Genomic DNA, 14,169 nt, shown 5'->3' with positions numbered 1-14,169 from the left:
TTCTTGTTTAATGATTGTAAGAAAATAATCAGGGCAGGAACTCTATCTTGATGGCATGGGGATGTGGTATCCCAACGTCAATGTCAATTCTCAAATAATCCTATAGACTAAAAGATACTGTCTTTAAAGTATACATATTTTTTTCTCCTCATTAATAAAAAAAGACCTGTGAATTAAGAAATTAAAAATATGGCTGTAATTGCACTGGAGAGACAAGTCATTTAAACAAAAATCTTAGTCACATGAGAATGACTTTCTGCTTTTAGCGTGTCTTTGCCCTATTGATCATCATTCCTGGCATTTCTGAACCTTTTTGTCATAAAAGCAGGGGTTTTGTGTACAGTCATCAGATTCTTCCCTTCAGGTGAGGGGCTTGTCAGTGAAAAATGAAGTGATCTGTAACAAAGGTGTAGAAAGTGTAAAGGCGATAAATCTACGTGAACTGCAGCAGCAGTTGATCATGGCCTGTCTGGCTGAGCGTGTGCTGGCCATGGATACTATCGGAGATATATATAGTGTCACTTCAGGGACTTTTAAGAAGCCAGTCATTTGCTTATGCTGAGTTCCCAGATGTGCTTATTTTGTGCTTAAAATAGGAACATTTATTCATTAAGGGAGAAAAGAAACTCCTAGGTGGCCTGTGTTAATCTACAAAGGAAATAGTTACAGAATTTTGGGCCAGGCTCTTATTTTATACAACTGTGTTAAAAGACTGGAGGTAAATATAAAGTAAAGCTTGTTTTGTTTTTCTTACTTATAAAAATAACATCATTAGAGCTATTCTCAAAGAATATGAAGCGAATGATGATAGAGAAAGGTTTTATTTTGTTCATTGTTGCTGTTCCTGCATTTTTGCTCTGCCCCTTGCTGAGACTTGGGGAAACGAAGTCAATGGTTTGTTGTTACAGCTCAGTTATTTTCTAAAGAAGTAGGCTACCTGCACCAGGAGTCTGTTCTTTGATGTGTTAATGTACCTTATACTCGTCAAAGGAGACTTGATAAGTCAATACCAAAGACTGATCCAAAAGGTCAATTACAATCCTTAACAGCAGCAGTCCCCAACCTTTTTTTTTTTTAATTTATTTACTTATTATTTTTGGCTGCATTGGGTTTTTGTTGCTGCGTGAGGGCTTTTCTCTAGTTGGGGCGAGCAGGGGATACTCTTTGTTGCGGTGCGAGGGCTTCTCATTGCGGTGGCTTCTTTTGTTGTGGAGCACCGGCTCTAGAGCACAGGCTCAGTAGGCATTGCTCCGCGGCATGTGGAATCTTCCCGGACCAGGGCTCGAACCCGTGTCCCCTGCATTGGCAGGCGGATTCTTAACCACTGCACCACCAGGGATGTCCAGTCCAGGGGTGGAGCCAAGGGATGGAAACCCTTGTGTTCTAAAGGAGTACCACCCATAATTGGAATATAAGAGAATGGGCTGCCTCAACCTGGGCCTGTTCTGTTGGTATGAAGAGGACAAAAATGTACTCATTTATAGAAATATGGCCAAATGATTGCTTGCTTACTTCAATCTGCATCTCTTTATAGCTAACTAATTCTCAATCCCATTACTGAAATGGAAGCTGAGTTTAGCAAATTGTTTGGCCGTTAACATTTAGTGCACAAAATTCTTAATTAACAAAATAAAATACTACAATCCATTATAAATCACTTTGCTAAACTTTCAGACTTCATAAGGAATTTTGTCTTGTCCAAGAGCTACTTTCAAACCGCTTGCTGATCTGGTAATCATACTTCGATTCCCTGTGGAGCTGAGTGAAAGAATGTAAAGGGAGCCAATTAAAGAAACTTTGAGCCCGAATAGACAAGCAGAGGCCATCTTGTTCATCCTTCTGCCTCCAGGCAAAAACCATCCCCTGCACCAAAAATTTTTGCTTGAATCCTGCTGACAAAAATGCTCACTACATGTAAATGACAAGTCATGATCCATTTAATGCAACTAAAGCAGATTGTTAACTGTTCAAGACTTATTTATTGTATTCTAAGATGCTGAGTATGAAAGCTCATCTGAATTGTTTTAATTCCTCCTTTCTAGACAATTATTTTGTACAAGAAACGTACTCAAATAATTGTAAAGCTGTGGGAAATTTGTGTCCAGGAAATAAAGTTATCTTTATCATCTTATTAAATGTATTTTTGGTTTCCTTTCACTCAAGGTCTACCTTACGGGTGGGAGGAAGCTTACACAGCAGATGGAATCAAGTACTTCATCAAGTAAGTACAAGCATCTCAACCGAGTAAGCAATTTTCTTCACATCTGGAGAGAACCTGGAAGTTGCAGAATAATCAGTAATACCAAGAAACCCTCTTGGAGGTTACAAAAATTAGTAACAGGAAGTGAAACATCACCATTTTCATTTCATGTGATTTAAATGCTAATATCAGATATATTTAGGAAAAAAAAAACCATAATAATTATTTCAAGGGAAACATCAAAAAATTGGAACAGGATTGTCATTTGAACCTAAATGTTGGCTGCCTGAATTCTCTTCTGGCTAAAAGTATTAATATTTATGCAAAGTTAATATCTAATGAAAAAATCTGCGTTGTCTTAAAACTTATTAACAATAATAGTAATAATATCAACATTTTTTCATGCTTTGCAGTGTACACAGTTCATTCATTCTGCAGATACTTTTTGAGCATTTGCTGTGTGCCAGGCAGTATTCCATACCTTGGAGATACAGTAGTGAGATATACAGACTATATATATTCTATATATTCTCTGATATCAGGGAATTTACTTAATAGTGAGGAAAAACATACAATATATAACTGAGGAGATAAATGAGACAGTATATGAACAAACCTCATCTCAATGGAGTCTCAGAACATCCTTCATTTATAGATGAAAAAAATTAGAGCCTAGAGTAGTTGCCAAAAAATCCACAGCTAACTAAATCACCAAGCCAGAAGGGAATCCAAGTCTTCTGACACCCGGATTCTCTCTAGTGTACTAGACTGATAGAGACCTCTCTTTGAAAGCCTCAACAGAAATACATTTTCTAGCTGCTAGACTGGTTAATTTTACTCTGGACACAGCAATCTGGTATACTTCCACTATGTTCTGGGTAGCTCTTTTCATGTCAGAGTTGGAGTTATGAGAACACAAAGGGGATTCCCAACAACCTCTTAAAATCCCAGGAGACTTCCTTATATGACCCTTTTTTAGCAAATGATACTTGGTATGCATTTGGGGAGGAAAAGAGAGATGTGTCCTTGCTGTTCTTTCAAATGTGCAAGTATTTTTCAAAGCAATATCCACATTTTGGATTCTCAAGACCTGTGACTTTACACAGGTTCCTACATCTCTCTTCATCTCAGTTTTCTCATCAAAAAATAAGGGGAATTGTACCTACTTTATAGAGTTGTTAAATGTTAAGCACCTAGCATAAAATTTTGAACACAGTAGATACCTAATAAAATAGTCATCATTAATTTACAACATGGAGAAAACATCATGGTGGAAAAAAGAACAAGAAAAATCGTATGACCATTAAAGACATTGAAAATTCAGAAGCTTCATATTTTGAAAAGATTTAAGGAGAAGCTAGGGGTAAACCTGGCAAAGTATTTTCTTGATTTTTTTTTCTTGTGGTCTCTAGAAAAAAGTAAGTAATAAAGCAAAGGTGTAGTTTATAATACATGAAGGAGAAAGGGACTTTTGGAGCAAAGGACCCAGGAATTCCATGAACAGATTACATTTAGCGCCATACTATTCACCTCCCAAATCATAACTCTTCTGGGAGGAAAGTTTCACTTCAATATGCTGTATTAACTATGTTTAGTTCCTGAGAGATTTGAATCACTGTACTGTAGGGGTGGCAAGAAAATGAAAAACCACATCCAAATTTGCACTGGGTTTCTTTCTTATGTTCACTTTATAATGGATAAGGGGAGAGATGTGGGGATGGGGGAGGGGTTATGCTCAACAGCCAGGCATATGTTAGGTGTATTTTTCTATGCATTGTATTGTCTAATCTTCTTAACACTGTAGAAAGTGGGCATCGCTCAGCTCTTAATAGGATGACATTATGATGGTGGTGAGCTGCATCCTGCCCTCAGCCATGCCTGTCTCCTAGAAGGTCCCCAAAAGAAATGCCCCATCAAAGGAAGGCAAACTAGCATTCATTGTAAACTGGGGTTCTGAAGTCAGAGGCCTTTGAAAAATGTCAGTAAATGAGTCTGGACTCTGTGGGGAACTCCTTCACCAAGGCTTAGCCTTAGCCGTCTGTCAGTATCCTAACCCAAAGCTGTGTCAGAGCCTAACCAGTGCCCTGTGAGGAAAGGAAGGGATAAGGGCACCATCACCAACTACCAAGGAAAAGGAGGGAGAAAAAGATGTGAGTGTGAGTCAGAGAGTGAGCATGTCCCATTGCCTGGTACCCAGTGGTTTAAGCCACTGTCCTTTGCTGACTGGAACAGTAGCCTTGGGCTGGGCTCCTACTATAAGGGAGAACAGCATCCAAGGAGAAGAGAGAAGAGAAGCAGTAGCAAGCCCTTTGACTGCCCTGAGATCTAACTCAGTCCCTGTAGAAGGAATAGAAAGCAGCACCACATTTGTATAATCCACTCCAGTCATAGAAAATAATGTACACTCTTTAGGGAGTTCTCTTCCTTGACCTTAATCTTGACTCCTAAGGAAAGCAGAAAAGAGGTAAGATAGATTTGTTAAAGGACAATGGTGGGTATCCTTGTCTCACCATTACAGTTGGAGAAACTGTGGAAAAGAGGCTAAACTCGTCCAGGTCGCGCAGTAGTAAAATTTCAGAGTCAAGAGTTCCAGAGTTATCTGAGTCCAAAGCCATCCCCCCAAAACACACACCCATGCTGCACCATCTCCATCTCCTTATTTTAACGTAGCATGTTTACGTATGACGAGAAAGATATTTTAAACTGATTTTGATTTTGTTAGAATTCTATACTTTATTCATTTTTAAATAGCAGAATAGAAACTTAGTTCTAAGCATAAGTAGTTATCTCCTGGAGACTAGAAAGGTCAAACAGTAAAGATAAGAAAATCTAACAATACACCAGTGTTTTCTTTATCTTGTCTCATGGAGGAATGGACTGCCTGCCATGAGTTGGCTTTTTTGCTAGTCATTAACCCCATTCAAGCACCAACATTTATCTTAGTTTAACTATTCTTAATGGAAGTCTTATTTTACAAGTATTGTGTGCTTCCCTGCCTTCTTCTACTGAGGCCCCTGAACAAAATCATTGTAAACATCAATCTTATACATAATACAGTGAGTTCTGCAGGGTGATGTTAAGCTGTATAAGCTAGAGTAGAGACACAGCTGTCATCTCTCCCCACTCTCAACATGCCTGGCCATCTCCTCATCTCCATTCTCCTTTTCGATCCTCTACACACTTCACCATCTTCCCCAGGAGTTTATTTGAGGAAGACAGTATGCCAAATAATCAGACTAATTTGAATTGCTTGTAAATAATCCTGGAGTGTGCATCTACAAGTGTTTGTATGTGAGTCAAGTGCATAAGTTCTGGTGCAGGTGGATTTGATTCCAGGAAGGCCATCTGGTATAAGGAAAAGAAGAGCATGGGCTTTGGATTTGGAGAAACTTAGGTTCCAACGCTGGTGTCTCCACAGAATAGCTGAATGACCTTGGCATGTTTACTAAACCTCTCTGGGCTTTAATTTCTACATATAGAATGGAAAGAATATTAGCCCTTCATAGAGTTCCTGCCCAGAATGAATGAGCTTATGTATGTAAAGAGCCTATCATAACACCTGACCCAAAGTAGACACTTTCAGCCAAGGTTAGGCCTCTTCGCTTCCTCCTAACATTTTGATGAGGGTTTCTTCTCAGCTCTTAGCTGAGTTCAGATAGGATGCCAAATAATTAATGTCTGCATAAGCAAGCATCCACTATATGTCTTTCTTGGAACTATTTAGATTTTTGTTTTTTCATCCTCTCACTACCACAACCAAAATTTTGAGCCTGGATAGTCTGTGTTAGCTTTTGGGTAGGAGTAGTTCATTTGCCATGTGAATGGTACTTTGGAGGCAAGAAATAACAAGTAATGAACTCAGTTCATTGCCTCTGTCACCTTTGCTTAAAAAGAACAGTGACTGAGATCACCCTTCCAGAACATTGGAGGAGATGCTGGTCTCTGTACGTATAATCTCTGCCCTGAGATTGACAGCTGTCACTGTCTTCCCGGAAACTGAATTGTTACATCTGATGGAAGCCAAGCCTCGGGCAAAGGAATAACTGTCAGTGCTGTCCCAAGAATGCCTGGACAAAGACGGTCTTCATTGAATATTCCTATCCGCCCACATGTCCATTGCACACCCATTAATACTTTGTAGTCATCTACTTACCTTCTGACACAAGAGAAGAAAGCATTTTATCTGGTGTAAACAAATATAATCAAAATATTGGCATTGCTAGAGCCAGTGTTTCATAGAACTAACAAATGTATATGTCTATATATGTGTATATGTATACACCAATTTGTGTATGCACATATGCAAATAGGCAGGGCTTACTCACTTGCTATATAAATACCAGTGAATTCAAGGGAAAACTTTCTTATTTTCTCCTTAGAGAGAGAATTGCAGCATTCTTAAATTCAATGACAAAATGCCAGTTATCTTGATAGCGCTGTAATGAAATTATCTGATAAACCTGACCATTTTACCACCCAACTTCCTATCTTCCCTTTGCAGTTATATACTATTACAGATTTATAAGTCTTTTGATATGATTCCACTTTAAAAGTTCATATACTTTATATGTATGTTATATAATTTAACAGAATTATTATGAGTTATGTTTGATAGTAAAAATGAACTTAATATTACAAACTAGACATAACTGCTACATTGCTTTCTTTGAACTTTTCTTCTATTGAAGGTTTCAGATTCACTGTGATCAGTGGCCATGATTTCATGTATTAATTCTCTATTGCTACTTAATAAATTTCCCCAAAATTTTGCAGCCTTAAACAATAAACATTTATTTTCTTACCCAAGTTGCAGAGGGTCAAGAACCCGGATGTGGTTTTGCTGGATCATTCTGACTCTCTCTTGATGTGGGTTTCTCATAAAGTTGCAATCAAGCTCTTAGCCAGGTCTGGGAATTGAAGAGTAGTTTAATGGGACTGGAATATTTGTTCCAGGCTTACATGTGAGGCTTCAGTTCCTCACCATATGTGGACCTTTCTACATCCATAGGGCCATAGGGCTGCACAAACATGGCAGCTGGCTTCCCCCACAGCAAGGGACAAGAGAAAAAGTGAGAGCAAGAGAAACACCAAGATAAAAGCTTCAGTGTCTTTTATAACCAATCTCAGAAGTGAGTGACATACCTTCTGCCATATGCTACTGGTCACACAGACCACCCTGGTACAGTGTAGGAGGCAACTATACAAGAGTGTGCATGCCAGAAGGTAAGGACCACTGGGAGCTATTGTAGAGGATGCCTACTACAAGGCTGTTTTGCAATGTAATATATATAATATATTAATCAATAATTAAATTATTATATATATAATCTATACATCTCTATAAACGACACAAAAATCTCAATATCATATACTGGCTTCAAACATTATATTGTACTGTTGGTGATTTTTCAAGTAGGTATAATCATTGGTTTTTTATTCTGTTTGGTTTTTTTTAACATCTTTATTGGAGTATAATTGCTTTACAATGGTGTGTTAGTTTCTGCTTTATAACAAAGTGAATCAGTTATACATATACATATGTTCCCATATCTCTTCCCTCTTGCATCTCCCTCCCTCCCACCCTCCCTATCCCACCCCTCTAGGTGGTCACAAAGCACCGAGCTGATCTCCCTATGCTATGCGGTTGCTTCCCACTAGCTATCTATTTTACATTTGGTAGTGTATATATGTCCATGCCACTCTCTCACTTTGTCCCAGCTTACCCTTCCCCCTCCCCGTATCCTCAACTCCATTCTCTAGTAGGTCTGTATCTTTAATCCCGTCTTGCCCCTAGGTTCTTCATGACCTTTTTTTTTTTTTTTAGATTCCATATATATGTGTTAGCATACGGTATTTGTTTTTCTCTTTCTGGCTTACTTCACTCTGTCTGACAGACTCTAGGTCCATCCACCTCACTACAAATAACTCAATTTCATTTCTTTTTATGGCTGAGTAATATTCCATTGTATATATATATGTGCGACATCTTCTTTATCCATTCGTCTGTCAATGGACACTTAGGTTGCTTCCATGTCCTGGCTATTGTAAATAGAGCTGCAATGAACATTTTGCTACGTGACTCCTTTTGAATTATGGTTTTCTCAGGGTACATGCCCAGTAGTGGGATTGCTGGGTCGTGTGGTAGTTCTATTTTTAGTTTTTAAAGGAACCTCCATACTGTTCTCCATAGTGGCTGTATCAGTTTACATTCCCACCAACAGTGTGAGAGGGTTCCCTTTTCTCCACACCCTCTCCAGCATTTATTGTTTGTAGATTTTTTGATGATGGCCATTCTGACCGGTGTGAGATGATATCTCATTGTAGTTTTGATTTGCATTTCTCTAATGATTAAAGACGTTGAGCATTCTTTCATGTGTTTGTTGGCAATCTGTGTATCTTCTTTGGAGAAATGTCTATTTAGGTCTTCTGCCCAGTTTTGGATTGGGTTGTTTGTTTTTTTGTTATTGAGCTGCATGAGCTGCTTGTAAATTTTGGAGACTAATCCTTTGTCAGTTGCTTCATTTGCAAATATTTTCTCCCATTCTGAGGGTTGTCTTTTGGTCTTGTTTATGGTTTCCTTTGCTGTGCAAAAGCTTTGAAGTTTCATTAGGTCCCATTTGTTTATTTTTGTTTTTATTTCCATTTATCTAGGAGGTGGGTCAAAAAGGATCTTGCTGTGATTTATGTCATAGAGTGTTCTGCCTATGTTTTCTTCTAAGAGTTTGATAGTGTCTGGCCTTACACTTAGGTCTTTAATCCATTTTGAGTTTATTTTTGTGTATGGTGTTAGGGAGTGTTCTAATTTCATACTTTTACATGTACCTGTCCAGTTTTCCCAGCACCACTTATTGAAGAGGCTATCTTTTCTCCACTGTATATTCTTGCCTCCTTTATCAAAGATAAGGTGACCATAGGTGCGTGGGTTTATCTCTGGGTTTTCTATCCTGTTCCATTGATCTATATTTCTGTTTTTGTGCCAGTAGCATACTGTCTTCATTACTGTCGCTTTGTAGTATAGTCTGAAGTCCCGGAGCCTGATGCCTCCAGCTCCGTTTTTTCTTTCTCAAGATTGCTTTGGCTATTCAGGGTCTTTTGTGTTTCCATACATATTGTGAAATTTTTTGTTCTAGTTCTGTGAAAAATGCCATTGGTAGTTTGATAGGGATTGCACTGAATCTGTAGATTGCTTTGGGTAGTAGAGTCATTTTCACAATGTTGATTCTTCCAATCCAAGAACATGGTATATCTCTCCATCTATTTGTATCATCTTTAATTTCTTTCATCAATGTCTTATAATTTTCTGCATACAGGTCTTCTGTCTCTTTAGGTAGGTTTATTCCTAGATATTTTATACTTTTTGTTGCAATGGTAAATCGGAGTGTTTTCTTAATTTCACTTTCAGATTTTTCAACATTAGTGTATAGGACTGCAAAAGATTTCTGTGCATTAATTTTGTATCCTGCTACTTTACCAAATTCATTGATTAGCTCTAGTAGTTTTCTGGTAACATCTTTAGGATTCTCTATGTATAGTATCATGACATCTGCAAACAGTGACAGCTTTACTTCTTTTCCAATTTTGACTCCTTTTATTTCTTTTTCTTCTCTGATTGCTGTGGCTAACACTTCCAAAACTATGTTGAATAATAGTGGTGAGAGTGGGCAACCTTGTCTTGTTCCTGATCTTAGTGGAAATGGTTTCAGTTTTTCACTATTGAGGACAATGTTGGCTGTGGGTTTGTCATATATGGCCTTTATTCAGTTAGGTTAAGGAAAGTTCCCTCTATGCCTACTTTCTGGATGGTTTTTATCATAAATGGGTGTTGAATTTTGTCGAAAGCTTTCTCTGCATCTATTGAGATGATCAGATGGTTTTTCTCCTTCAATTTGTTAATATGGTGTATCACATTGATTGATTTGCGTATATTGAAGAATCCTTGCATTCTTGGAATAAACCCCACTTGATCATGGTGTATGATCCTTTTAATGTGCTGTTGGATTCTGTTTGCTAGTATTTTGTTGAGGATTTTTGCATCTATGTTCATCAGTGATATTGGCCTCTAGTTTTCTCTCTTTGTGACATCTTAGTCTGGTTTTTGTATCAGGGTGATGGTGGCCTTGTAGAATGAGTTGGGGAGTGTTCCTCCCCCTGCTATATTTTGGAAGAGTTTGAGAAGGATAGGTGTTAGCTCTTCTCTAAATGTTTGATACAATTTGCCTGTGAAGCCATCTGGTCCTGGGCTTTTGTTTGTTGGAAGATTTTTAATCACAGTTTCAATTTCAGTGCTTGTGATTGGTCTGTTCATATTTTCTATTTCTTCCTGGTTCAGTCTCGGAAGGTTGTGCATTTCTAAGAATTTGTCCTTTTCTTCCAGGTTGTCCATTTTATTGGCATACAGTTGCTTATAGTAATCTCTCATGATCCTTTGTATTTCTGCAGTGTCAGTTGTTACTTCTCCTTTTGCATTTCTAATTCTATTGATTTGAGTCTTCTCCCTTTTTCTCTTGATGAGTCTGGCTAATGGTTTATCAATTTTGTTTATCTTCTCAAAGAACCAGCTTTTAGTTTTATTGATCTTTGCTATTGTTTCCTTCATTTCTTTTTCATTTATTTCTGATCTGATCTTTATGATTTCTTTCCTTCTGCTAACTTTGGGGTTTTTTATTCTTCTTTCTCTAATTGCTTTAGGTGTAAGTTTAGGTTGTTTATTTGAGGTGTTTCTTGTTTCTTAAGGTAGGATTGTATTGCTATAAACTTCCCTCTTCGAACTGCTTTTGCTGTATCCCATAGGTTTTGGGTCGTCGTGTTTTCATTTGTCATTTGTTTCTAGGTATTTTTTGATTTCCTCTTTGATTTCTTCAGTTATCTCTTGGTTATTATTTTTTCCTGTAATTGGTATCTAGTCTCATAGCGTTGTGGTCAGAAAAGATACTTGATACGATTTCAATTTTCTTAAATTTACCAAAGCTTGATTTGTGACCCAAGATATGATCTATCCTGGAGAATGATCCATGAGGACTTGAGAAGAAAGTGTATTCTGTTGTTTTTGGATGGAATGTCCTATAACTATCAATTAAGTCCATCTTGATTAATGTATCATTTAAAGCTTCTGTTTCCTTATTGATTTTCATTTTGGATGATCTGTCCATTGGTGAAAGTGGGGTGTTAAAGTCCCCTACTATGATTGTGTTACTGTCGATTTCCCCTTTTATGGCTGTTAGTATTTGCCTTATGTATTGAGGTGCTCCTATGTTGGGTGCATAAATATTTACAATTGTTATATCTTCTTCTTGGATTGATCCCTTGATCATTATGTTGTGTCCTTCTTTGTCTCTTTTAATAGTCTTTGTTTTAAAGTCTATTTTGTCTGATATGAGAATTGCTACTCCAGCTTTCTTTTGATTTCCATTTGCATGGAATATCTTTTTCCATCCCCTCACTTTCAGTCTGTATGTCTCCCTAGGTCTGAAGTGGGTCTCTTGTAGACAGCATATATATGGGTCTTGTTTTTGTATCCATTCAGCCAGTCTGTGTCTTTTGGTGGGAGCATTTAATCCATTTACATTTAGGGTAATTATCGATATGTATGTTCCTATTCCCATTTTCTTAATTGTTTTGGGTTTGTTATTGTAGGTCTTTTCCTTCTCTTGTGTTTCCTGGCTAGAGAAAGTCCTTTAGCATTTGTTGTAAAGCTGGTTTGGTGGTGCTGAATTCTCTTAGCTTTTCCTTGTCTGTAAAGGTTTTAATTTCTCCGTCAAATCTGAATGTGATCCTTGCTGGGTAGAGCAATCTTGGTTGTAGGTTTTTCCCCTTCATCACTTTAAATATGTCCTGCCATTCCCTTCTGGCTTGCAGAGTTTCTGCTGAAAGATCAGCTGCTAACCTTATGGGGATTCCCTTGTGTGTTATTTGTTGTTTTTCCCTTGCTTCCTTTAATAGTTTTTCTTTGTATTTAATTATTGATAGTTTGATTAATATGTGTCTTGGTGTGTTTCTCCTTGGATTTATCCTGTATGGGACTCTCCATGCTTCCTGGACTTGATTAACTATTTCCTTTCCCATATTAGGGGAGTTTTCAATTATAATCTCTTCAAATATTTTCTCAGTCCCTTTCTTTTTCTTTTCTTCTTCTGGGACCCCTATAATTTGAATGTTGGTGTGTTTAATGTTGTCCCAGAGGTCTCTAAGACTGTCCTCAATTCTTTTCATTCTTTTTTCTTTACTCTGCTCTGCAGTAGTTATTTCGACTATTTTATTTTCTAGGTCACTTATCCATTCTTTTGCCTCAGTTATTCTGCTATTGATCCCTTCTAGAGAATTTTTAATTTCATTTATTGTGTTGTTCATCACTGTTTGTTTGCTCTTTAGTTCTTCTAGGTCCTCGTTAAACGTTTCTTGTATTTTCTCCATTCTATTTCCAAGATTTTGGATCATCTTTACTGTCATTATTCTGAAATCTTTTTCAGGTAGACAACCTATTTCGTCTTCATTTGTTAGGTCTGGTGGGTTTTTGCCTTGCTCCTTCATCTTCTGTGTGTTTCTCTGTCTTCTCATGTTGCTTAACTTACTGTGTTTGGGGTCTCCTTTTCGCAGGCTGTAGGTTCGTAGTTCCCATTGTTTTTGGTGTCTGCCCCCAGTGGCTAAGGTTGGTTCAGTGGGTTGTGTAGGCTTCCTGGTGGAGGGGACTAGTGCCTGTGTTCTGGTGGATGAGGCTGGATCTTGTCTTTCTGGTGGTCAGGTCCACATCTGTTGGTGTGTTTTGGGGGGTCTGTGGCCTTATTATGATTTTAGGCAGCCTCTCTGCTAATGGATGGGGCTGTGTTCCTGTCTTGCTAGTTGTTTGGCATAGGGTGTCCAGCACTGTAGCTTGCTGGTCGTTGAGTGGAGCTGGGTCTTGGCATTGAGATGGAGATCTCTGGGAGATTTTTGCCATTTGATATTACGTGGAGCTGGGAGGTCTCCTGTGGACCAATGTCCTGAACTTGGCTCTCCCACCTCAGAGTCACAGCCCTGATGCCTGGCTGGAGCAGCAAGAGCCTGTCATCCACACGGCTCAGAATAAAAGGGAGAAAATAAAGAAAGAAAGAAAGAAAGAAGAAGATAAAGTAAAATAAAATAAAACAAAGTTATTAAAATTAAATATTAAAAAAAAAATTTAAGTAATAAAAAAAAAGGAAGAAAGAAGAGAGCACCCAAACCAAAAAACAAATCCACAAATGATAACAAGTGCTAAAAACTATACTAAAAAAAAAGAAACGAACAAAAAAAAATGGACAGGCAGAACCCTAGGACAAATGGTAAAAGCAAAGCTATACAGACAAAATCACACACAGAAGTATACACATACACACTCACAAAAAGAGAAAAAGGGAAAAAAATATATATATATATATCGTTGCTCCCAAAGTCCACCTCCTCAATTTGGGATGATTCATTGTCTATTCAGGTATTCCACAGATGCAGGGTACATCAAGTTGATTGTTGAGATTTAATCCTCTGCTCCTGATGCTGCTGGGAGAGATGTCCCTTTCTCTTCTTTGTTTGCACAGCTCCTGGGGTTCAGCTTTGGATTTGGACCCGCCTCTGCGTATAGGTCGCATGAGGGGGTCTGTTCTTCCCTCAGACCAGACAGGGTTAAAGGAGCAGCTGATTCGGGGGCTCTGGCTCACTCAGGCCGGGGGGAGGGAGAGGTACGGATGTGGGGCGAGCCTGTGGTGGCAGAGGCCAGCATGACGTTTCACCAGCCTGAGGCACGCCATGTGTTCTCCCAGGGAAGTTGTCCCTGGGTCACGGGACCCTGGCAGTGGCGGGCTGCACAGGCTCCTGGGAGCGGAGGTGTGGATAGTGACCTGTGCTTGCAGACAGGCTTCTTGGTGGTGGCAGCAGCAGCCTTAGCGTCTCATGCCCGTCTCTGGGGTCCACGCTGATAGCCGCGGCTCGCGCCTGTCTCGGAGCTCCTTTAAGCGGCG

The 14,169-nt window shown here is 38.7% G+C and overlaps 1 protein-coding gene across 4 annotated transcripts in view; it reads left to right on the top strand.

Annotated features, from left to right (window-relative positions):
- STXBP4 (syntaxin binding protein 4) overlaps positions 1–14,169 on the top strand; it is a 192,663-nt gene that overhangs the window by 159,056 nt on the left and 19,438 nt on the right. For all 4 annotated transcript variants that reach the window (XM_057535727.1, XM_057535726.1, XM_007177289.3 and 1 more), the window contains one exon: positions 2,164–2,221. In XM_057535727.1, the coding sequence (XP_057391710.1) occupies positions 2,164–2,221 (58 nt within the window). The remainder of the gene's footprint in view (positions 1–2,163; positions 2,222–14,169) is intronic.

Source organism: Balaenoptera acutorostrata, chromosome 20, assembly GCF_949987535.1.
Source record: "Balaenoptera acutorostrata chromosome 20, mBalAcu1.1, whole genome shotgun sequence".
Taxonomy (NCBI): Eukaryota; Metazoa; Chordata; class Mammalia; order Artiodactyla; family Balaenopteridae; genus Balaenoptera; species Balaenoptera acutorostrata.
The sequence above is the reverse complement of the archived record's forward strand: the minus strand, read 5'-3'. Positions and strand labels throughout refer to the sequence as shown.